Below are 25,441 nucleotides of genomic sequence, written 5' to 3'. Positions count from 1 at the left end.
ATTAATACGCAGTATGTTCATCAATTATCTTGCCTTATTTAATGAGTGATTAAATGTTCCTAGTTTGGCCAAAAATAACAATACAATAAAAATCTTAATTGGCTTCCTCTCAGCTATTCATGGCATGATCAGATAGCCCTGTCTCCAGCTGTTAATTGCACTAAACATTGATTGATAGGTTCAGCCAACACAATATGGAAAATTATGCATATTTTTTGAAAAATACTGATGGAATCAGAAGCTGTAGGGTGTTTTTTTTCTAGACATAATTTATTATTAACATATCAAAGCAGGATTGAGGTGTGAGAGTGATTTAGGAATTGTGTTGGGGGTTTTTTCTGTGCAGAAGAATTGTCCACTAAATATTTAAGAAAAGCACCGCTCCTTTCTTCAGTGCAGAGCATATTATACTTATTCTTTCCTTCCTGGAAGGTGCACTATGGTACATTCTTGGTTTTTTTCTAATTCATTACACTTTCAGTACTGTAGCAGCAGTAATGTAGTTAAGGTAAAATGAAGCTATATTCTAGTTAATACTCATGGTTTTTTATCACAGTTGACACATGATAAAATAAATGTTTTAATGCTGTTGCAGCAGGAAGAAAACTTTCATAATGCATACACCAGTTGGGTGTTGGGAATAAACAATTTTTACTCTGAATTTCAATTTCTCCCAGGTTTTGGAGCCTTTACCATCACTCCTTTTTGTTACACAGGTTGGTTGCTCCCTTTTGGTTTTGGTTTGGTTTTTTCTATCACTCTCTGGTCTTTGCTACTTCTTTTCTTCCTCCTCTTTTAAATCTGCTGCTCCTGCAAAGCTTTATTCTCCTTTTTTTGTAACTCTATGATCTTTTGCTTTCACAAGCATATTTTCTCTGTTATTCTCTGTATCCGTTCATCTGATTCCTCTTGGGCAGATCATCCTATCTATGTTCTGCTTTTTTTCCAGTGCTTCCTCATGGAAGATTCATTGACAGCTCAGACTCAAAATGGGTGTAGAACTAAATGTTATCTTTTCTCCTAAACATTTCCACCATCCTACTTGCCATCCAAGCTCATATAGCAGTGCTTAGCCAATCTTCCTCCACAATTTATGGAAAGCCTGTCCCTTTCTCTAGATATAGACAAATGTCACTTTTCATAAGCTTTTTTACTTTTTAAGACTTCTTGTGCATCTTCCTTAGCATCCATACTGCCAGTCCATCCAAAACACAGCTGGTAACACTGCTGCTCTCATCAGTCAAACCATACTTCTATCTTTTAAGCTCATCTTTATCTTCAAGATGTTCCACATTATTCTGTCCCAGCCTATAAATCAGATCAAGTGTTTCCTCATCCCAGCCATTCTGCTCTATCAATATATTAAGACTACATATTCTTAATAACTCCATGACATCCCCCATGCCTGTCATGACTTCACTATTCTGTAAATTATCGGTCCTTTCGGTTCTTTGTCTACATATACTCTTTTTCCACAGTACACAAAAATGAAAAATTCATAGCCATTCAGATAATGAAAAAATGAAAATACATCACTGGTTCTGGGCATGTCCCACTTTACTGTACTTCTCCGTGTCTTTCTCATATCTCTGGGGCAAGGTTTTACTATTTTTATCTTATATAGCACACTAGTCTATCGTTAGGCCTAAGATAATTTATCAATCATCTTGAGGACTCTTGCATGATTGTAAATAGATTTAAATAAAAATTAACTGGCTGAAGCCTTGTTTTCACAACCCTTCAAGTATGAAAGATATTAATAGATACCAGAGATTGGAGTATTTTTATTTGGTCATTATATCCTTTAGTGGTATTCTTGTTGACGGGATATTCTGGGTCAAGTCACATTTTCAATGATCTAAGTAATGGATCTACTACTATGTCCCTTTGGATGTTTCTCTATTACACAGTCTAATAGATGACATTTTAAAGGAGTTGGTAGGGATGTAAAATGCTCTTTAGAAGTGCCAAGGATTGTCACTACAGTATAATTGACAAGTCCAGCTCTCTGAATATATTATTTTTGTGCTTTTAAAAGTGCCCTTGGCCATTCTTCTCTTCAGGTAAACCAGTGACCTCATCCATTTGGAATATTTCAAGTGCCTTTTGTGGTATTTTGAAAAATCTTTTTTTGGAATTCAGGGTCTCCTGAGAATTAACATTTTCTGCATTGCAGGGATCCAGTGAGGGGGAGTGAAATGCAGGACATCCACACTAGCTTTGAAGCATATTAAAAAAACCTCCTCTTTAGCTCACCGCAGATTCAGAAGAAAATATAAAATACATTCTGATGAAATGCAGAGCATGCTTTTCCAGACTGACATTAACTTAATGCTGTTTTAGAAAACTTCATTGTTGCCAATTTACCAGTAGGTACAATGTCTACAACCTGTTAAAACATGAACTTTATCTGAGAGAACACCGGAGGAACATAGTGGAAAACTGTTTGCTATGCATGTCTATCCATACTCCAAGAAAGATCTCAAGGGTGACATTTCCAAAAGTATTATGTGGTTAGCCGTCCCGGAAAGGAATAAAGTAGCTGAGTGACTCCCATTTCAGTTGTGTGCAGTATATGAGAGCATCCTCTAAGGAGTCCTCTGCCCATCAGGAGTTGAGAAGGCACCATAAGAATGTTTTGCCACATCTGAAACCCCATAATTTACACATTAGTAGCTCAGAGGTTGCAGTAGCAGTTGCATCCAGACTTTTGCTAGTGGTGAGAGCTGAAATGAGGACATCAATAGTCTGTAGCATTGTGAGTCACGTCAGGGCGAAATAACTGCAATCAGGTATTAGGTGTTGAAATCCCTTACGCTGTTATAGCAGTGTGCAAGTTTTGGCTATACCAATTCCCCTAATGGTAGAAGGAGTAGGTAGGGATATTTAAACACTGCTTAATACTCTGAAAATTTATGTAAAATTAAACCAAGCCATGCATTATCAGAATAAGATTTTTTTGTGAATAGGAGTGAGTAAACAGTAAATATAACAACCCCAACTATATAGGTTATTAAACAGTTGGTTTGGTTTCATTTTGACAGAGTTAGTGTAATGTATTACTGTTTTATTCTTAATTTGAAAAGAGCTTACCGAAATAATGTTTTTATATTGTCTTGAGATGCTTACAGTCTAGGCAGACAACATGGAGATCGAGTAAAACTGAACTTGAATCATGAACAGATGTGCATTGAAGAGAGAGAAAAGTTTCCCATTAATTGCACCACACTTTGTATTTGGCCCAAAGTAATGCAGAAAGCGCTCCATTAAGGAGATGATCTTTTTTAATGCATTTATTTGGCCCTGAAAACATGCAGATGAGCAATTAAGGCCTCCTGGAAGGCCCCTGTCCATGAATGTTTTCAGGACTGAGGTTTTAGAGTATAGGTGGTAATACTTATCTTGCTGTGGATTTGTGAACAATAGTGAATTTCATATCAGAAAACTTTTCTTGCATCTGTTTTCCAGCTGGTGGAACAAGGTAATTTTTCTTGTGTATTATTTAGGTATCCCCTATCGCTATGTTGGACATGGGAAAGATTAAGCGATAAAAAGAATCGGAGAATGTTTGTTCCAATTGTTTTTACAATAAGAAATGGTGAATGCTAAATGTGCACATGCTGTTTTTTCTCTGAGCTTGAATATCTTATGGCTTCTGTTGTATTTCATTCTTTTAGGCCTTTCTCTGAGATCTGCCCATTGCATAGCCATACATATTAGATGACTTTGGGACTTGCTTTGCATCAACGATGAAGGGATTATCTAGCAGCCGTAGTCATCATCATGGGGTTGCCTGTGACCCTCCGTGTGACAATCTGCCACACCACCCGGACAGGAAGCCATATTTGTTAAACCCAGTGGACCCCCATCCTGCAGATCACCCTTACTACACTCAAAGGAACTCTTTTCAGGCAGAGTGCATGGTGCCCTACAACGATCAGATTGCCAGCAGCACGTTTCCCCGGAGGCATTACAATTCCCACCACGAACTCAAGGACGAGTGTGCTCTGGTTCCCCACGGAACTGCCAACAAGACCAACCGCATTCCTGCCAACCTTTTGGACCAGTTTGAGCGGCAGCTGCCTCTGAATCGGGATGGCTACCACACTCTGCAGTACAAGCGGACTGCCATGGAGCACCGCAGTGACAGCCCAGGGAGGATCCGGCATCTGGTTCATTCTGTCCAAAAGCTCTTTACCAAGTCCCATTCACTGGAGGGACCATCCAAGGGGAGCGTCAACGGGGGCAAAGCGAGCCCAGAGGAGTCGCAGACGATGAGGTATGGGAAGCGCAGCAAGAGTAAAGAAAGGCGATCAGAAGGTAAGCCCAGATCCAATGCATCAGGATGGTGGAGTTCAGATGACAACTTGGACAATGATGTTTGCATTTATCATGGTCCCAGTGGGGTCATGACCATGGGAAGATGCCCTGATCGTTCTTCTTCCCAATACTTTATGGAAGCCTATAACACTATTAGTGAACATACTGTGAAGTCATCCAGAAGCAATAATGATGTCAAATGCTCTACCTGTGCAAACCTGCCTGTGAATTTGGACTCCCAGTTAATGAAGAAAAGCTCTTGGTCCTCTACATTAACCGTGAGCAGAGCCCGTGAAGTTTACCAGAAAGCATCAGTTAACATGGACCAGACAGTGGTGAAGGCAGAGACGTGTCAACAGGAACGGTCATGTCAGTACCTCCAGGTACAGTGTGGAGAACTGATTGCTGTTAACTGTGCTCTGCCTTGTCTCAGGTGTTTGTGGGGGATGGAGGTTTGCTCTGATATTTCAACTTTCCCAGGAGGTCACTGATCACCAAACAAGGGGTAATGCTGCTGAAATTAAAAATAAATCTGCTTTTTCTTTTCTTTCTTTTTTTTTTTTTTTTTGCCAGCAGTCAGGTTTTCAAAGAAACAGTTCATGTTGGAACAGGCTTAATTTTTTCATGTGGGAGAAATAAGACCTTTCTGTGTACTTTTTGAATTTATAAGGCAGTCACAGTAGGGGCATAGGGAATTTGATGTTGTAGTGCTTGCACTTAGCATTACAATGTCAATTAACCGAATGTTACCAGGATACAAATTCTTTGATTTCTGTAATTTCAAGATTTGCCTTCGCTTACTGCTTATTTTATTATGAAAGCTTTTGAGACCCTTTTGAGAAACTTTGGGGTACCTTAATACTTTCTCCAGCAGGAAAGCAACCTACTTTCCTTTTTGTCATAGAATATAAATTCTCATAAAACAGTTATTGTAACGTGTCCAGATTTGTTTGTCTGGCTATTCCTCTTTCTCATGGCTTTGAGTCAAAAATAAAAAATCAAAAGGTTGAAATTATTGCTTGTTCTGATTATACATTTTAGGAGTACATCACCTACTCCCTCACAAGCTGTTTGCAGTTAATACAGCGTCACTATTTTTCACCAGTATTGTATCTTTAAATGTCAAGAATCAGATGTCTGCTCTTGGAGCTATCATACTGCCAGTGAATGTTTGTGGCAGGAACATGGATCAGAAAATATTAAAACTGTTTCATTCTTAGGAGAGCTGTGGATAGCTTTTATGCACTTTAAACGAAGCACTTATGGCACATCTAAGTGTGTGTGTAAGATGGAACAACGTTGCACAGAGAAGAGAGAAGACCATGAGGAAAAAAGAGGTTTGCTGAGATGGTTTGGTTTCATTTTAATGTAGTGGGACTCTTGTCTATTTGTATAGAAACTGTAGCGAGTTTTCTCATATGGGTGCTTTAATGAGACAGTCAGCTTCCACATTCTGTTGTTTAAGTCAGTACGCAGAGAAAGCGTAGGACTGAGGCATCCGCATTTAAAAATTGATCTTAAAAGGTTTTATTGAATGGCATGCAAAATAATTTTGAATGCCAGCCTCTGGGATTCTAAGTTTTAAATGTAAAGAAATGGATCTGTGTATTTTCTATTAATTGTTCGGAGAGTGGGGTGGGGGGAGAGGGAGCAGTATGAATACTTAGTGTGTGTTTACAGCTGTGCGTATGGACTGGGGAGGGAGAGGGGTTTCGAAATAGCCTCAGGTTGCAACCTTTTGAGTTTTGTTTTTTCAATCAAGTCTCTTTTGTCTGAATTTTGTGAGTAAGAAGAAATCGTAACTTTAGGCTTCGTTGTTGTGGTTACTTTGGACCCTGAGATTTCTTTTGTTGATGTTTTTGTTTACTCCTTCAATCTTCCTCTCAGGTTTAAATAAAATAGCTGACAATTCAGTATGTGACCAGATGGCTAGAAAAGAGCAAAAAACCGTGCCAGCGTCAGCTTTAAATGAACACCTCCATAGGGACTTTTAGATAATGTTTAACTGACAGGAATAGACTCTTGAAGTGGAATTAGAGGACATTATCTGTGTCTGTATGAAAATATGTCCAACAATTGTCAAGGGCAGGAATTAGAATAACTAAATTCTCACTTAGAATAACTAAATTCTCACTGTGTTTCCCATCCTCACTGGTAGTTTTATTTCATTTTGTTTCATTTTTTCTAATTGTATGCTTGTTTATAAAAGCCAGGGAAATATAACTGGTTTAAGATTGTTTTTTTTAAAAAAAGGAAAATCTTAACCAGGCTTTGATTAACATCGGAAATAATATTCACAGAGTAGGGTAGATTTGAGGAAGCAGCTCAGAATTATTCTTCTCTCTAGCAGCTTGAAAGGATGACAAATGGATATAGGTATTAAAAAGTCAGTCTATTATGAATGCATCCCATTGCCTTTCTCTTCACTATATCACTTATCTTTTTACTCTACAAGCCCTTTGGGGCTTGGACTTTGTTCCCTTTTGTGTTTCCACAGTGCCCAGCACAATGGGGTGCAGAACCTAACTGAGGCCTTTTGGCTGTCCTGCAATATAAATATATATTAACAGCAGCAGAGTTATTACTGCGTTAGTAGGCTGCAGAGGTATTCTGTATATCTGTTATTTTCCTGGTGACCTTCTCATCATTGTACCAAAAGGCTGGTGTCCTATGTTAGAACAATTAGAAATGCACTAAATGAGATGAAAGCTGCAAATTCATTACAATACTGGACAACTGATAATTTAATTTCATTATTACGACGCTTCTTTGTTGCTTTAACTCATTAAATGTTAAATAGATGCTTTTATCAACTCACTTGTAATTTAAGCTGTCGTTTATAGTCCAGGACATAAACTCTCTGATCCTTGAAAGAGGCAACTATTTTGTTCATGCAAACTCTTCTTGCGATAGTATCTGAATTCAATGAAGGAGTGACTTTTTTTTCAACTCAGGGTACGCAGGATAATTTTCTTTATCCTGATAGATCTGAGTATATCAGAGACCACAGATGACATTGACTTCACATTTGCTTGTAAGGGCTTTTATCACAAAAGTATCTGGATGATTTCTCAGTGTAAAGACATGGAAATAACAAACAATTATCTCACTTGGTGTGATATTTTCCACATAACTGTTCTGTGGAAGGAGTTGGCAGTAGTTCGTGTTACAGATGGGCTTATTTCTCATAATTTGGAATTTGGATCGAGTGCAGAGTCCTCCTGCATTGCACAGTCTTTCTTTACACCGGCAGGCTCCGTTTCCAGCCCGGGAGCTGAGGCGCAGTGTCCATCCTTGGAGGTCTAGGGGAAGCTTGGTTCAACATTGTGCATCTTCAGAAAGAGATATTAGCTCTCAGACTAGTCTAAAGACTGTCAAGCAAACCTTTTCCTCTCACCTGCTTTTTGGGAATGGAATTGTATTTTTCTCTCCTCTCTATTTCTTCTTTCAAGAATGAGGAGCTGGATAGGAGAAAGATAAGGTCCTTTTTTTTTGAGCTGCTTCTTACTTCAGGAAAGCACTTTTATTTGATCCAGGTTTACAGTTGGACTAATTTGAAGAAAGGTGAGAAGGAACTGTTCTTGTTTCCTTAAAATTCTGCTTCAAAATGGTTTCCTTCCCTTGAGAGAATAATTTATAAAGCAGTGGACAGCCTCTACTTCTCTGGTAGCTTCTCCTCTGGAAAAAATTATCTCACTTGGTGTGATATTTTCCACATAACTGTTCTGTGATAGTTTTAAGCAAAACTATCAAAGACAAAATGTAAGCAGCAGTCTTTTTCTACGAACAATAGGGTCTAAATACAGGGGTAGATATTTTTGACACTCTTGTTTTCTATGAAGTCATGATTGTTGAAGCTAATAGAGTATCAAATACACTGCAGAGTTTGTATCTGATTTTAGTTTTGCCATTGAATGTTCCCTGTAATTACTATTCCCATTGTCCTTGGTCCATTCGTTAAGAGATGGAGAAAATACAAAGGATGACATCTTTCGTATTATTCCTCTTTTCTTATGTGGGTGAGTCATATGTGTTCTTTTGATCCCATTTGATGAGACTGAAGTCAGTTGTGTCCGATACTTGGGGCTGAGGATAGAAATTTTACTTCTGAAAACTGAAATGCAGTAGGTGGGGACAACAGTGCAGTCATCCAAGTTCCGCATTTGCATCGCTTGTCCTTTGGTGAGAGACTGTGAGAAATACTATAAAAAAATATAAGCCAAGTTTCTGGGTGTAATAACCATTTTCTTGTGGTGAAGGGCTCTGGTTCGTACTGTGCTCAGTTTCCTGTGCGAAGGTTGTCTGTAATGTGCATTATTATATAACGTGTAGTGTTAAGAAACTCATAAAGTGACTTGTTTTCCAGTCTCAGGACAAGGCACTTCCACAGTTTCTTAGGAGATACTGCTCAGTCCCAGCCTCTTTCTGTTGCCTGTGTCCATGGATGGCCAAATAGAGGGCATCGCCCTAAGTCAGAGTGCTAATAAGGACCAGTATCTGTCATATGATTTGTTAATGAGGTATCTTAAATTACAAAGTGTTTATCCTTACGACACAGCAATTTATGTCAGATCTGTTATACTGGGCTTATCTATTCAAGTCTATCTGCATTTTCAGTTAATCTCTGCTTTTTCCTCATTTGCAGTGTTTACATTTCTGTCGCAACTACCATATTCAAATTAACCTTTCAGTATGTCCTTGTATATATATATAAGTTGTATTTTAATATCCATTAATATTGGTCTTCCATTTTTCATATATCTAAAGACCTGCCTTTTTTTCTCTTATTCCATTATAAATTGAAAATTAACAAAGCATATATTATTTCCCCTTCAATTTTCCAGTCAGAACTACAAAGTATATGAGGTATAAGTTTCAAATTTTTTTACTGAGCTCATATGAAACATACTTCTTGGTAAAGCTAGTGAAACAATTTGAACAATTGTGAAATAAAATGTCAAATGTTATAAGGTATTCTAGGCCAGCTTCAAGGTAATGGAATAATCATGAAAACATTTGGAAATTCTTAAATGTTCACGAATTTTAAAATAAACTTAGTATCTAAGAACATTAAAACTGAAAAAATATCATTCACAGAAAGGTAATTTATTTCAGTTTTAAAATTGTGAGATGGGTAATATGAATAATGAATAAAGTTGGGGAATTTGTGGGCACTTGGAAAATAAAAATAAAGCACAAAATAGCTTATTTTCAAAAAATATATTAATACACATAATTCCATTGAGCCTACGTCTTGGTTATTTAGCCTACCTGCAAACGTACCCAAGATGTCTTTGCTATATTAAGACAAATATGTAGGAGAGTATTTCAGTATAGCCATCCTCCTCATCTTTGCAGTCCTTTAATTTACCTTAAAAAAAAGAAAAAGAAATTGTCAGCTGAGTTGGTGAGAACGATCTTGCCACATATTTCACTTTAACAACAACTGCTGTGTTCTCATTCATTTAATTAAAACCTGGACTGACCTTTGGTGTCTGAGTAATGCAGTAATGGGGGCCACCTAAGTACTAAGAGAGCTGTTCTACAGCAATGTCAGTACTTCACATTTAGCTGCAATTTTATCTGCCCATGTTCCTTAGGTAATGATTTTCTATCCTTTGGTTTTATCACCATTCTGTAACTTCCTAGTATTGAATTTACTGGCACTGATCTTATTTTTTCTAGATTGACTTGAATTACTGTTGGTTCATTCTGTTAACATTCCTACGTTCTAATAGCGCATCCATTAATGAACATAATTCTGGCAGCTAGATCCCCGTTTTGTGTTGCTAGCATACCATATATAGGATCTAGCAACATACTTGGGTGACACTACGTTACATCTACTGTTATGTCAGAAATGTTTATGAAAATTATGGCTGCACATAATAGCTGGCATTTAGTATCTATTTCAGTTCCTTCATGGATAAGATTTAACTCAGTCCTGGATCTGACTCCTTTCTGTAGCCTTAAATATCTGGAGTGTTCTAATCTTATTATTTTCAGTAATTTCACTGTAAAACAAAAACAAACAAACAAACGAACAAAAATCTTCAAGACAAATCAAGTCCAGCAAAGAGGATCATTTCAATCTGCATCTGAGTTTGAAATCCTTAACTTTTATTGTGGAGACATGCAAAGTAAGTGGGGGGAAAAAACAGAGTGGTGATATGTTTTCCTCAATCAGTGCAAAGTAATAAGTAATATTTCCCTTACATCCAGTTATTGGGGTTTTGATTCAAAAATGAACTTTGTATTACATATCTTGAGTGGGGAAATACTACAGTGCCAGAAGAGTGGTTTGAGCTGGGGGCAGCTGGCCACAGTTTCTGTTCTGTGCTTGTTGCACAGCTGAGCTTCTGTCACTAGTGAATTAAGCAACAAGAACATAAATCTGTTGTATATTGTTTGTCCTTTCATCCTCTTACCCTGAGCCTGTGCAATGGACTCTCTTGTTTGGAATTCTGAAAGATACTATTTCTCTCACCAAAGGCTAAGCAATGTGCCATGCAGTTGGATAAGGCACTGTGACAGTCCTGATGGGCCAGAACTTCCAGAGATGGTCTTTGAATTGTCTCTAAGAGTCTTTTATGTAAATAAGTTTGTGTCTAATTTTGCTTTACTGACATAACCCCAGCCTGCTAATCAGTTTGTTAGGAAATCTTTGAGATTCCCTGGTCTCTAGCAATTCACTTCCCAGCAGATGAGAGTCAAGACCATGATCTTGATTTGATATCCAGTGGGACACTACTGTAGAGCAGAGGTGACAGTTTGGAGTCACTGAGAAGAGACGCTATGATGTTCTGAAAAGGGGAAAGTTTCCTCAGAGCTGAATGAAATCTTCTTATGCAGGTATATTGCATTGCTGTAATCCAAAAGAAAGCATTGTGGAAATTTCAGTGAAGTCTGTCCACTGTACACTAAAATGTGACAGAAGCTAATACCCAGCTGGAGATGGTTGCTTAACTGCATTACTTACAGCTGCTGCCTGCGAGAGCACAACATTAGCAAAGCACCAGAGATTATCTAGTTACAGTCAGCCAACAGAAACAGCATAAGGGCTGTTTCTGAAAATGCTCTCCCCACCACATCTGTTTTCTTCAAGGGATACAGATTCAGCTACATGTTCTCCATCCACAAGCCAGTTTCCTGCTGGCTGCTTGATAGTGGGCTTGTGGTCGTGTGTAGTGAAAGAGAGGTAAAATGACATCTCATATAACAGTATTGGCATTTAATGCCAAGTAGTCACTGTATGCAGGTGCTGAAGTGATTACGGAGAAAACTGATTCACCCCAAAAGAAGATATCTAGAAGTGAAAGAACATTTCTCCATTGCTAGTCATTGAAAGTGTCCTTTCAAGGATTGGTATTCATGTTAACATTCATCCTGTCATCCTTACTTGGGCAAGGAGCCATATCTCATTATAGCCAACTGCACTGAAAGCTTCAAGGGTATTGAGAAAGATGAGAATGAATGTCTGCCCTCTGCCACAGAGAGAATATCATCCATGAGTATCACTGAAGCAGTTTCAGTTTGAGGTCCTGGCCGAGAGTCCTGCTATGTGACCTTCAGTTATGTCTCCTTCAGCTAATAGATGTGGTAGTTGCTGTTTGGCTTCCTTTCTGCAGAATGTGTTTGGAGTGCAAGGCCCTTGGCTGGCATCATTGTATCCATGTGGCCCTCTTCATGGCTGGTTGGATTTTTATGCGTAAAGCAGGAGGAGAAAATTCATCTGGAATCAAGATGTGGTTGTTTTGTGCAGGAGACACACATTATAAACTGGAAATTGTAAACTGGAGCGGTGCTTGAAGAATTTTGTCTATTGACTTACTCTATGAGGATTCATAATGCTTTAGAAGACTTTCCAAACTACTGTTATGTGAAGGAAGATGGCAATTCTTCGCACTGCTTGTTCAGGTTTGGTGCAAGGTGTGGGCACTTAGGATTGAGGAAGTAACGTTCTGTCTCAGACAGGGTCTTTGTCTTGGCTGTTAATGCTCTTCATGTAAAAAAATACGGAGATAAGTCAGATAAATAACTTTATAGTAGAACCTCATTGCTGAAATAGTACAAGCTAAAGCAAGTGTTGCCACAGATACTGAGCATATTTTGTCCTAAATAGAAGCAACCTTCCTATCTGCCTTTTTGAAAACCCTTGAGGCTTATTAAACATATATTGTTCTTTAAGCTTTCTAAGGCTTCCTTTTTTTTTTTTGCGTACTTCAGTGATTCTTAATGCATGCGCATTGATAGAATGAAATGCTACTCATCTTTATTGGTCTGATTAATTCAATATTAATGAGTGCTAGGAATAGGCTTAGTAAGTGGAAGATGGCAATTGAAACTTCCTTAACAGCACGCAGAAGAGGCATAATAACAGCTAAGAAAACCAAATTGCATGGGTTTGAAAATCTGCACTGAGCAGTCATTAAGCATTGTTCTTCAGTTGTGTGATTTCATTTCATTAAGTATTTGCATACTAATAGAAAGCTAAAGTTACAAGTCTACTGCTGTGAGCGATGGTTAGCCACTCCTTCCAGTCCTTGTGTTTACTTCTATAGTCATCCACATTGCTTTGGCAAAGCACAGGGAGAAGCTTTAATGATTTCAGCTGCAATAAACCAAATCAAACTAGAGATCAATAATGAACTTAATTTGCTATAGGGACAATCTGTTTGCTATTTCATCCAGTAAGGTAAGTTAATAACAATTTTTGGAAAAAAAGAAGGAAATCAGATATTCTAATTTTATTGTTTAGAAATTGAATTTTAAAAATGTTTTCTTTACCTTTGTCCTTACATGCTGGGTTTATTTCACATACCACTATGGGTGAGCTTTTGAAATGAATGTTTGGAAACTGGGAGGCCAGTATACCTGTTTGCTTAGTTTCTTTATTTGGGCACCTAGACTATCTATTAGAATAATTCAGTTCCTTTATATCAAAAAATGCGTTAAAGGAATTGACCAGTCAGGCTAGCCTGGCTAATGACAAAGTGTGAACACTTCCAGAGCAACATAAATTTAGTTAAAGATCAGGACAGGTAATCTATACACTAAACGAAGCTGAATCCAGATAAGATGTTGGCTGGTGGCAGTATGTTACCTGTAAAGTCTGTTTTGTTTACAAAAGCATCTTATATCTGCCATTTATTCAGAAGAAAGAAACTATAGTCAGGCTTAGCTTTCATACTTGTAACAGACATTTTATTTCTAGGTGTATGCTGAAGTCTTAAGTTTCAGTAAGTTGCCTGGCTCAGACGCCTTTGCTGAATATTTTCTATGTATTTTCCATTAATAATGGTGTTCTGTTTCACTGCACTTTTTTATAAGTAAAGTGCACTCTTGATTTTTTAGGCTTGTAAAGAAATAATTGTACATGATCTTAAAGATCATTTGCAGAATGAAATGTTTCCAGGGTCTCTATTACTTCAATAGTGTGAATAATAATAGTTCTATTTTAATAAAAACAATGATGTTCATTGTTAGATCTGAGTTTAGCTCTTCCCCCTTTTTCATGAGAGTAAAAACAATCATGCAAGTGATGTTCCTGCTTGATATTCTGATACTGAAAAAACGGTATTGCCAAGGTAATTGGATAATATGATTTTCTTAAAAGCATGAAACAGCTTTATCTCAGGTATGTCAATCTTAATGTCATTAATCCTCTAAGGCAGCAGATACCATGCATATGCACTTGTGTGCAGTGTAGTATGTGACCTTGCAAGACATGATATTGGCCATTCAAACAAAGTAAGAGCCTGTGGGAAAATTTGTGCAGACCTCCTGACTGAAAAAAATAAAAGAGCTGGAGGTTCACATAGACACTTTTCCCAGCATTTTTCCGGATCAACAGAAGGAAACATACTACAGAATGTTTAGTACCATATGTATAGAAACAGAATGCATGAAATAATGTGATTGATTTTATTTTTGCAATTTGTAGTTTTGAGAGGGCTTTATGTTTTACTTTTTTCCTATGATATGAAACACTGTTGTGACAGTAAATTGCATTGTCTGCTATGAGCTGTTACAGCCATTCCTTTTAGGCACCAAAGAAAGCACTCTGAAAATCAGGTCACTTCTTTTAGTAGGTATTGCTTGAGGTATTTGGCTATAGGCACAAAAGTATTAAAATGTTGACATTATTTTATCTGCCTGTATTTTCTAAACAGCAAAATAGGTACAATGAAAGGAAATGCTGAGCTTTAAGGGTTTTTTGTCCTACTCAAGTAATACACAGACAGTGTTCTGAGATCCCTTCATAAAAAGTATTACAACTGTTAATAGCCAAAGCAAAAATCTACTACTTCTAAAGTGTTTTGTTATCCTGCAAGTGCTCTCTACCAGTTACATGATGTCTTACTGTTTTCTCCTACTACAACTTCTGAAATCAAGGTTTCTGACTCTTGTGAAACTGGAATAAGATAAAGCAGAACTGGACCCAAATTTCTTTCCCTAATATTCTCTTAAATTCTGAAACCTTACTGAAAAGAAAAAAAAAAAAAAAGGAAAAAGAAGAAAAAAAAAAGAAGAAAACCACTCAGCCTTAAATATCTGCAAGAAAACTGGGCAAACTGTTTAACTAAAATAGCTTTTTAATCAAATATCCATTACATTCTTCTACTGCAGCTTTGCCTAGGCAGGCAAGATAGTTTGTACAAACACTCTGACTTCCTCAGTGTGTTAACTGAAATTAGAAGCATATTTGGGTTGATATTTTAGGCTGTTCTCTAAATCTGCTTGTTTTTCCTAACTGTAGCCATCCTTTTCTCTTTGGCACATACAGGGTTTACCATTAAACCCATAACATGGTAATGGAACTTGGGTTGCATTTGTATCATTTCCTTTGGGTTTGCTCATGTGGGTAACTTCCAGTACACAAACCAGGCAGTGGGTTTGTGGCGCTCCCTGAGACTGCTTTGCCCCTGGTCTCTATGTGAACAGCTCAGCTTTCTTTTTGTGCAACTAGAGTGTTTAAAGGGTGGAAAAGCTCCTAAAAAGGTAGTGTGCTGTTTTTCAGTGGTTGCTCACTTCACTGAGTGAGCAGAGCTCAAACTGGAAACTTCCTCCTGATCACATCATACAAATTGTGGGGCTAGAGCAATGCATTCAAAGCTCATCACGGTACACAGTGTTTGCATGTGTAAATAGGAAGTTTTGTGGTAAATTCATTGCAACCAGCTTTCACAACTTGGCCTGTTGTATCTAAATCATTTTGAGAAGCTTTGGGATAAAAGGTATTATACTTATGTATGGGGTTATTGATGACAGAACTCATGAATTTCAGAGTTGTAGTGCCCACAGCAACTATATCTCATCACTTGTATTGCACCTATAAACTAAAGCATTAAATTTAACAGTATGTCTATTATTTAATAAAACTACAAGTGTTCAGCTTGCCTAAATTCTGGGTGCTGTATGAGCATCGTAACTTTAACTCCCCTGACTTTTTCTTAAAGACACTAACCTTAACCTTATACTAACATATTTTATTTAGTGCATTAAAGATTAATTCACTAATTTATTTTAATGAGAAAAAGCACAGATCTTTAACTAAAACATAATGAATAAAATATTAAACAGATTAAAGTGCATGTCCTCCGAGAATTCACAGATTCTCTACATACTCTTAGATATCTATTATCTGCCTGAAAGCTGTATTAGTTTCCAATAGTGTATTGGAAATACACTATTACAGGTTTTAAACTTCTGACTGAAGTCCGAGCATGTCATCAAAATGTCAGCAGAGCTTGATTTTACTAAGCCTGTGTTAACTCCTTTTTTGTACATGAGTGATTTGAAAAGTCAAGGTTTTACAGCTGACAAGCAGGAGCTGTAGGTTCCAAAATGTATGTGAGGGGTGGTATGAATATAGATTGTATTTTTGCTGTTTGATGATGCTATAGGCCTAGAACCAATGCAAGAATAAGACCTGAAAAAAATGTTATCCTCTGTCATAGGCGGCTGGAGGAGAACTCTCCGTACTCTTGTATGTCAAAAATCAGAATCAAAACCACTACCAAGTATTACCTTCATTTGCACTTTACAAATGTGTACACACCAGGAAAGCATCACCTTTCCAGGTCTGGGGTCTAGGCATAAACTTAGAAGCCACAGAATTGAAACATTGCTTTTTCTTTATTTTTTTTTTATTTGATGTGGAACCATATCAGAGCCGTATATTCAATCCTGTTCCTCCAGTGGGTTCTGTTAGTACTTAGTACTCTCAGTCTGTAATACTGAGAGTTCTTAGTTAGAGACTTAGCCTTTTCTAAAAGAATATTTGAAGTGTATTCAATTACTTCCTATCGATACACAATTCTGCATGCCATTGCTCAATAAGAAAACTGGATTTTGAAATATATTCCTGCCTGAAGTAACTTATATTCTTGAAGCCCAGGCAAAGATCAAAAACAAAAAAAAAAGAAGGAAAAAAAAAAGAAAGAAAAAAAAAGAAAACAGCAACAAACTTTGCATGCTGCTGGAAGATAAGAATTTAAATGTTTCACAGAAGTAGAGTTACCAGAGTCATTAACTAAAGGATATTTAAAGAAAACATGGAAATTTACTTTAAAAAGGCACAAGGAAAGAATTAATTAAATAAAACATGGAGCAACTGAGAAGGAAGCCTGAGTCCCGAGAAGGAAGACTGAGTCATAAGAAGAAAAGTTGATAAAGATACAAACTAAAGTACACTTCCAGGGTTAAATCTTGAGTCCTCTGAGGAAAATATCAAAGCTCCAAGTCAATTTATCAAGGCCAGACTTGACCAAGAGAGATCTGGGAGAAAAGAGAGAGCTTAGACTGAGCACAAGAGGAACGAAGGACTTGTCTGAGCCTAGAAGTTCAAGGAAGGCCCTAAATCATGATGTCAGTAGCAGGAAAAGAAGAGTCAATGAAGGAAGAAAGTTGGCAAGATCTTGAGTTTGAAATCAGCAGGAAACAAAGCAATGGCACGGCTTATGAATAGTTTGGTGCATTAATTATAATTAGTAATAAGCCCATGAATGCTTACTACCATTAAATATCTTTATTCCTTTGTATAGCACAGTAGTTTTTGGATTGCAGTTTATAGCAGCATAGATTGATAAAATGCCATCAAAATTTGACCTACATTGACAGTAACATTTGAAAGGCCTTACAGCCTCTGGACTTAAGCTTATGTTTGTAGTGGGAATCAACAGCTAAGCTGTTACCAAACAGTCCAGTGTTTCAGTTTTGGTTGTGTAAACAAGCTGGCCATGTAAATGCTCTGGCTGAAGTTTGGGAAGCAATGGATGCACAAGATACTCAGCAGAAGTTAAATGTTTTTGAAGAACAAACTTTCCGTAGAAAAGAGACTCTCGGTGATTATCCTGGTAGACGCTAGTATTCGTAAGCTGCAGGACAAATTTTAGCCACCTAGATTTAAGACTCCTTGTTTAATATGGCCTGTAAGCATTTCTGAGCATTGTAGCTATAGCTTGCTTTATAGAGTTGATTCACTAAGAATAATCAGAAAAGTAGCAAACTAAAAATTCACAACTACTTTTATTTAAATCTAACACAAAATATGTTTAACTAAATAGTTTCACCTTTACTATAAAAATGGTGTTTCTGCAAAATAACTTCACGACAAGTCCTTCAAGGACCCTTCTCCAATGCATGATGTTCCGGCTGTTACAGGGAAGAGAAGGTGTTGTTTTACAATAGTCAGAAGCCCCAAGAGCAGAGGAAGGGGGAGGGTGGGTGGGCAAGAGCACCGTGCTCTTGGATTGGCCTCTGCTATGTCCCAAAATCTCATGAATGCACATTCCCAGTGTTCCAGACTTCCAACACAAAGAATGGACAGCACTTACTTCAGATCAAGAGAAATAATGCACATCAATAAGAAGAAGAAAAAGAAGGGAATAAAGAGTTCTATGACTCAGACACTCAGACTAACATAATTCAAAAGGAGGATCCCTGCAAGCTGGCGGGTGTTCAGTTGCACTAATTATGCTATAGAAGCAATAGTAGTATAATTTCACACTTGCAAATGTACTTTTGTGATGATTAGTACATAGCTCCACTAATTTGAAATGTATCTTGAACCAAAATCATCTTGGTGAGTGTAGCTATGCACACTCTGAAAAGACTGTGATATAAGGATTCGTATTTCATCTTTTGTGCCTCTCCAAAGGTGTTCAATGTGTTGCTGAACCAAAAATACCCTGATCTGGTTTGTAAATGCTTTGAATGAAAACAAGCAAAAAAACAGATTTATCCAGACAAGTATTAGACCTAAGTGTGGCTCTTATGTCAGCATGTTTGCTAGAAACTTCCCACATAAGTAGTGGAAAATAACAAACAACTCCAGAGGTGCTTGTGACTATGAGGGGGAGAAGTGGGCCTCCACTGCAAACAGCAACCCATGGTCTAATGGGATTGAGGATGGGCCCTTGTCCATGAAAGTTTTTGTTATGGGTCTGTTGTGGCTTAGCATGGTCAAATCTTGCTGTGCAATTACATCAGGGAAGAGTGTACTAATAAGAGAATTGTGTTTATCACTTCAGGTTCCTCAAGATGAATGGACTGGATACACTCCACGAGGGAAAGATGATGAGATTCCCTGCCGACGAATGCGTAGTGGCAGTTACATCAAAGCCATGGGGGATGATGACAGTGGAGACTCAGACACAAGTCCGAAGCCATCTCCAAAGATTGCTGCACGGAGAGAGAGCTATCTCAAGGCCACCCAGCCATCCCTTACAGAGCTCACCACCCTCAAGTAAGTCCATGTTTTACTACATCATATAGAGCTCTGCATTAAGACATACAGTTTCTGTTCCTATTTGTTTCTACTCTTTACTTCTAGGTACCAGTTAAGGATAGTATTTAAACAAGTGTGTTCGGTCATGCTTATTTTTGGTTGTTTTTTTCCTGAACAAGGGTAGATTTGGGAATGTATTTCAATTTTATTCTAGAAAGGGACGCTACTTCCTATGCTTTGAATTTGCAAAGTATTTCAACCTGTTAGTGTTAAGTGTGTATTCAGGTATGTACAATAGGTCTGTTCTTTAAATACTTTGCTGAATTATAGCTTTGGCCTGTGAAAGCTTTGCATAATTGTGTATTTATATATACTCAACATGTGAAATTAGCCCTAAGCTAGTCTTTACAACTCATCAGAGAGCATCTGACATTTACTTAAAAAGAACAATGACTGTCTGAAAATAGACAAATCCATGGTTTTCACTCTTTAATTCACTCAGAATTGCACTGAATTTTGTGGGGAAATATAACCAAAACTGAAAATTTTTTAATCGTTTATGAAAGCTTTAATCAAGAAGAGAGATGAATTTATGGGTTTTTAATGTCACTTTCTGTTTTTCTTTTATTTGGGCCTTTTAAAAGAGTCACCCAAATTCTCATGAAAATTGCACAAATGTATAATTTTGGTATTAGTGTTTTATTTTAAATGATTCTAAAATGGAGAAGTCCCCTAAAGCAAGAAAACAAATTATATCCATAAAAGAAAATAGTGTGGATTTAAATCAACAATTGTTTCTGTCTGTCTTCTGCAAAATTCATAGCTATAATAGTGAATAATAGTTCACTGAACCAAAAATAACCTAATTTTAGTATTACTTGCCTAAGGCTGTCGCTTTAAAATGGAAAAAAAAGAGCTGTATCTCTTCTAGTATCCGTGATTAGTGACAAAAGACTCCTGCATTTCCCTCATTAATTTCCTCTCCTTCCTTGTCCTCCTCTACCCCATTTTTTCCCAGAGACCTTATCTGAGAAATAGATTTTAGAGAAAAGTGTTTGATCCTTCTTAAGAATGTCATGCTCTTGACATTAGTGATGAATAGACCAGAAGACAAAAACATGCTTATTGCAGCTCCCCATAGTAGCCGTCCTGACTTTGTCTCAGGGGAAGCCAGGAATTGCTTCTGCTCTGTCTTTCCATTAGTGTCCAAAGCAGAAAGCAGTCTCATTTTCTGCAGGGATTTTCATAAGATCGCTGGCGCTTGCTCAAGGGATCCAGTGATTCCTCTCATCATCCAGCAGACTTTACCGCATCCTTTCCTGAGTCAAAACTCCTCCTCTGAGATCAGTTATTGCAACCTCTGCAAGGTGAACACAAATGTTACGTACTACCACAAACTCCATAAAGCCATGCTTTATGCATGGACACACTATCAGGCATGGAGCTTATTCTTTTTGAGACTTTAGAAACATATCTTCCATAGTTCCATAATATACATGTGAAGTACAATGCATCACAGTGAGCATATTTGCTCTTGGTGATTTCTGTTCTCTGTAGATATGAGATTTGCAAAAGAATATGGAATTATTAAAAGTAAAAAGTCCTGCATGTCACTGTTCACCCACAGAGGATGTTAGATCAGAGGGGCTAGGCAGCAGAAGCTTTTGGGTTTAGCTTTGAAGTCATTGTAATTCAGCAAAGTGCTTGTACGAATACTTCATTTCACATATGTTTTTTAATCCCTTCCTATTCGGGAAGGCTTTTACGAATGTGCTTAATTTTAAGCTGCACTCTGTAAAATTCATGTAAGTTTAGGAGCTATGCAGGAGTAGGATGTAAATCACAGGGTAGATGAAGGAAGGGGAAAATGGTAAATGGTAGTAAAACAAAAAAGAGGACAAAATATGAAATAACTTTTCTTCTTCAATGACTTTTCAGTATATATTGTGATGAAGTAGAATTATTTCTTTTAATCTATGATAATACTTTATAGAAATATCTCTTCCTGGGAAACCTTTCCACTTTCAGAGACAAATTGTATAATACATAATTATGCATTGCTTTTATTCCTTTCTGCCGAACATGATAATTTGGGAATTTTTTTGTGAGAACTAGCCAAGTGCTTGCTCTGGGAATTGAAGTCTCCTGTTAAGCTAGGTCTTTTTTGCAGACTTCTTCATACTTTCTTAGTAGCATGACTTGACCTTGACCATGACATTGCTTGTTCATCCCAGGGCTACCCTGATTACTCTGAGAGTTGTGATAGAGTTTTGCTGGCATGTCGGCCAGAGACTAAATTAGGGCCCCTAACTCACTGAATATAGGTCATCAAGCAATTGTGTAATGTGTGATAACAATTTATTTCCTTGGCTTACTGTTGACTTGAGTCCAATTTGCACCTGAATAAGAGCTTTATGGAAATGAGCCAAAAGCCACTCTAGTCAGCAGGCAGCCTTTTACTGACACTAGTGGACTTTCTAGCTGACCTTGCAGGACATTATTAGCACCTTAAAGCTGAGTGGTATTTCACTCCTTTAATTATGTTTTTCTGTCACTGAAGAACAAGGCACCTTGTGAAAGAGGTGATTGTACAGTGGTAATTGTCAGGGATCTTCTGCATTTCTTTCTGCTACTCTCTCTGTTTTCTGTGTGCAGTCTCTAGTTGGCTTCACTTTCATCTTTGGCAGAGCAAACAACTTAAAAAACATGTTCACTTTGCTTTCGCTGTTGTTTTTGAAGGGATTTTTCATCTTGTGGGACTTTTCCTCTCTGAGTAGTTTAAGTCTAATATTGGTCTCACAACCCACGCTGTTCCTCCCACCTACCTACCTACCATTGCTCATGCACCTACTCTTCTAAGAAAGGGTTTTCGTTATTGCCAATGTTTCTTTTTATATAAGGAATAACTTTTGAACAGCACAACTGTGTCCTGTCTCCTTTACGTAATACAAATTTATTTTCCTGGTTTTGCTGAGGCTTTTTTCTTGCTATACCTTACAATCTCACTCCTACAATATTCCTCCCATGCCATGGTTTCCATGTGGTTACAGCACATGTGTCAAATGCTGTAGTACCATTCTGAATAAAGCACAGCTTGCTGTGATCTTGAAATGCACACCTCCGCTGCTGCACTCTCATTATCCTACCAGGAAGCAAGCAGCTTTTTCTCTCTGTCTTTGCTGGCAGTATCCTCTTGGCGTTTAATCTTTCATAGTCTAGATAAACTGATCCAGCCGAAAAAAAGTGACATTTTCTTGCCCGTTCCTGCGAAGTGACAAAAGTTTATCTTGCACTTGTAAGCAGATGGAAAATGGACTGGTTAGCTAACTTCTAAAGAAGGTGCAGGCAACAGATAACTGACATTTCTATTACAGCTGAGCTTGATTCAGGACATATTTCTTCCCTATCTATATGTCCATTGGTTATGTTTAGCCTGGTTTATGTTGGGAAAATGTATGCAATTACATTATCTGTCCACATGCCAACCTGTTACCTCCTCCTCCCAGTAACTTTTGAATCCATTGGCCAACTTTAACCAAGTTTGCTAGAGAAACTGAAGTCTGAAAGATACGAAGTTCCAGCAAAGTTTTTGAAGATCTGTAGCTGGATAAGGCAGAGAAAGATCTGCAGCCATCCCTTAAGGTCTCTTGAAGGAGTATGGGCAAAGTAGCTGGTGAGTCAGCACAAGGTATAACTTGATGGCAGCACTTTCCCAGCCTAAAAGATGAGGTATATGGAAGGGACTGGAAAACTCTGTTGAGGACAAAAGGTCTAAGAGATGGATCCTGTTACCATAGTTTTTCTACTTCATTCTGCCCCTTTCCTCTTCTCCACTGCGCGCACTGTCACTGCTTAAAATATGGGTTCAGGTTCTGCTTCCTAACTCAGTATTGCTGCTACTGTGGGGACTTCAGCCACTTGAGTCTTCTGCACTTCTTTTTTTTATTTTTTCTAAAATATTACAGCTCTTAATGGTAATCCATTTGTGGACATTTTACATGGATTTTGGGTTATGTACAGCTGCAGAATTGTTCCTTTGAACTCATATTTGATCATAAAAACTTTTTTCTGAGAAAAGTTGTATTCGCTGATCACCAGTGTATTGACAATTTCAATGATCTTGATACTTTGGAGATGCATTTGTAGAACTCATGGAAAAAGGAGAGAAGGAAGAACAGAAATTAGGTTGTTCTTAACAAATCTCTATTTTCAAGGTATTTTAATAGACATGTCATGTTTTTACAGTCAGCTGTGACTTGGAGAAACACAATTATAAACACCACAAACAGTTTTTAATGGGCACCAAGTTACACCATTGATGATGAAAAGAGTATGTGAGCATATAAGCAAAAAGCATTAGGCTTTTCTCCTTTTTATCCCATGATAAAGAATTACTCTGTGTGACTTCCATCATAGCTGCATCTGTTCCTGTGATTTACTGCATAGAAGAGTGATATTTAGAATAAACCAACCCATTCTGAACTTCAAAGTTTATCAGAGATATTCCAAAAATAATACCTCAAAATATGTGCATGTTATTTATGTACACCCAGGCTTATATTTTTTATGTGCTAATACAAATAACATAAGTACTTTCTACTTGTATGTTTATAGGAATCTGAAGATAAAATTGTTTTGAAAACCTCTGTGCCATTTTTCTTAATTTCCTATAAAATCGCAGTAAATTATGAAGCTCAATTAAGATGCAGAATGTGGTAGCAAACTTAATAACAGTGACAAAGGCAAGAAGAAAGAGGTAGATCTGATTTATACATCCTGAATTCCAACTTTTCATCACCTGTCTGAGAATTGAGCAGGTCAGTTCCTGGAGGACAAGCCTTCAAGCTGGGGTCAACCTATATTACAAATCAAATCTTGACAGAGTTGCAGGACCAGCTCTGCTAGGTTGACTTGCAAAAAAAGTCCAACCTCCCCATTGTTACATAGTATAAGATGTTTCAGATAGAAAATCCCCTGATCCTTGTAAAAGTCAAAGAAATTACGATCAAAATAGTTCTATAATCTGCAAAGCTCCCAAATAATTACATCTGGTGGTAATTTGTGGTGATCAAGAGGAAGGTGATATGCACGCATGGGCACATCCATATAGACTGATGGGAAGCTAAAGTGCATCATCTGCACTGAGTGACTTAATGGTGAAATTGCATAATGTCTGTTTTCAAACATGGTGCTAGGACTGATGTGAATGAAAAGATGAGCAAAGGTCCAAAAGCTTTTTACACCAAAGACACAGCAAATTAAATGTCACATGGCAAGGCTGTTGTTAAATGTTACGCGCAAAGCTGGAGGTCATTATAGCTTTAATTTTCCTATAGTGATGCAACACATGCGTTTGTGTACATGCATATCTTCATGGCTCCTCAAACTGAAATATGCAGCTCTCAGAAAACTATGGAACAATATAAACTCTGGAGATGGTTCTCCCACTTTCTCAGCTTTTCTAAAATGCTGCTCTTGGGATGTGTCTGTACTGAGGGAAATGATAAGGGATGTAAGGATAATTGTAGCCTGACACACTGGCTAGGCTGTTCTGGCATTTGAGCAAACTGAAGCTGATGTCCTTACGCTGCACTTCACCATACAGCATAGCACACATCCTTAGGTATGAAGACCATCCTGATCTTAGGAATGAGGTTCTATTTACTTTAAGGTGTTTCTATATTACTATAATATGCCCCAAAATATCCCCAGAAAAAGGCGTCATATAAACAAAAGCATACTTTTTTTTTAAATGGAGGTGGTGTCCTCATTCTGCTAAAATTAATGAAAATGTCCCATTAACTTCACTGTCCCAGATCACAGACAGAGGGAAGGGAGTGGGAAAACACAAGGTGATGCAATACCTCATCTTCCTTATGGTGAATATTTTTAGACACATACAGGAAAGCTTGTTAATTTCCTTTCTTGTTGAGTGACTTCCAATTAGGGAACAATGACTTTCCTAATTAGTACAAAAGGAATAAGTCTGATTAATCTTTTATTAGTGTTTTACAGTATGTTTCCAGTACAGTGTGGTTCATTGTTTTGTGTTGCAGTCTCTTTCATTTTCATCAAACCTTTAGCTAGTGAAAGAATTGTTTCCATTTTCCTTGAGGTGCATTTTGTTTGTCTGCTTGAAGGCGGAGTTTTTTGGATTTCCCATGAGACTGGAGCATCTCCATCAGCTTTGGATGTGCAGCCGAAGGAATAGTATTCTGGAGCTATTGTTGGCCTAGGTCATAACTTTCCCAGCTCGCAGTCACTGACGCATGATATATTACTTAGCTTTTTATTCGTATTATTGCAATCCCCTCTCTCTTCTCTCTGAAAACTAGGGAGAAGCTGTTGGACAGCTTTCTCACTTTTCAGGCTCATGTGTCAGGTATGATT

The 25,441-nt window shown here is 37.6% G+C and overlaps 1 protein-coding gene across 3 annotated transcripts in view; it reads left to right on the top strand.

Moving 5' to 3' along the window:
• Nucleotides 1-25,441, top strand: part of DLGAP1 (DLG associated protein 1) — a 265,714-nt gene that overhangs the window by 118,325 nt on the left and 121,948 nt on the right. For 2 of the 3 annotated variants that reach the window (XM_072851301.1, XM_072851300.1), the window contains exons 1-2: nucleotides 12,965-13,015; nucleotides 18,855-19,069. In XM_072851301.1, the coding sequence (XP_072707402.1) occupies nucleotides 12,965-13,015; nucleotides 18,855-19,069 (266 nt within the window). Of the gene's footprint in view, nucleotides 1-3,677; nucleotides 4,704-12,964; nucleotides 13,016-18,854; nucleotides 19,070-25,441 lie in introns of those variants that run through there. The other variant, XM_072851299.1, reaches the window with a different exon arrangement.

This window comes from Ciconia boyciana, chromosome 2 (assembly GCF_034638445.1).
Source record: "Ciconia boyciana chromosome 2, ASM3463844v1, whole genome shotgun sequence".
Taxonomy (NCBI): Eukaryota; Metazoa; Chordata; class Aves; order Ciconiiformes; family Ciconiidae; genus Ciconia; species Ciconia boyciana.
The sequence above is the reverse complement of the archived record's forward strand: the minus strand, read 5'-3'. Positions and strand labels throughout refer to the sequence as shown.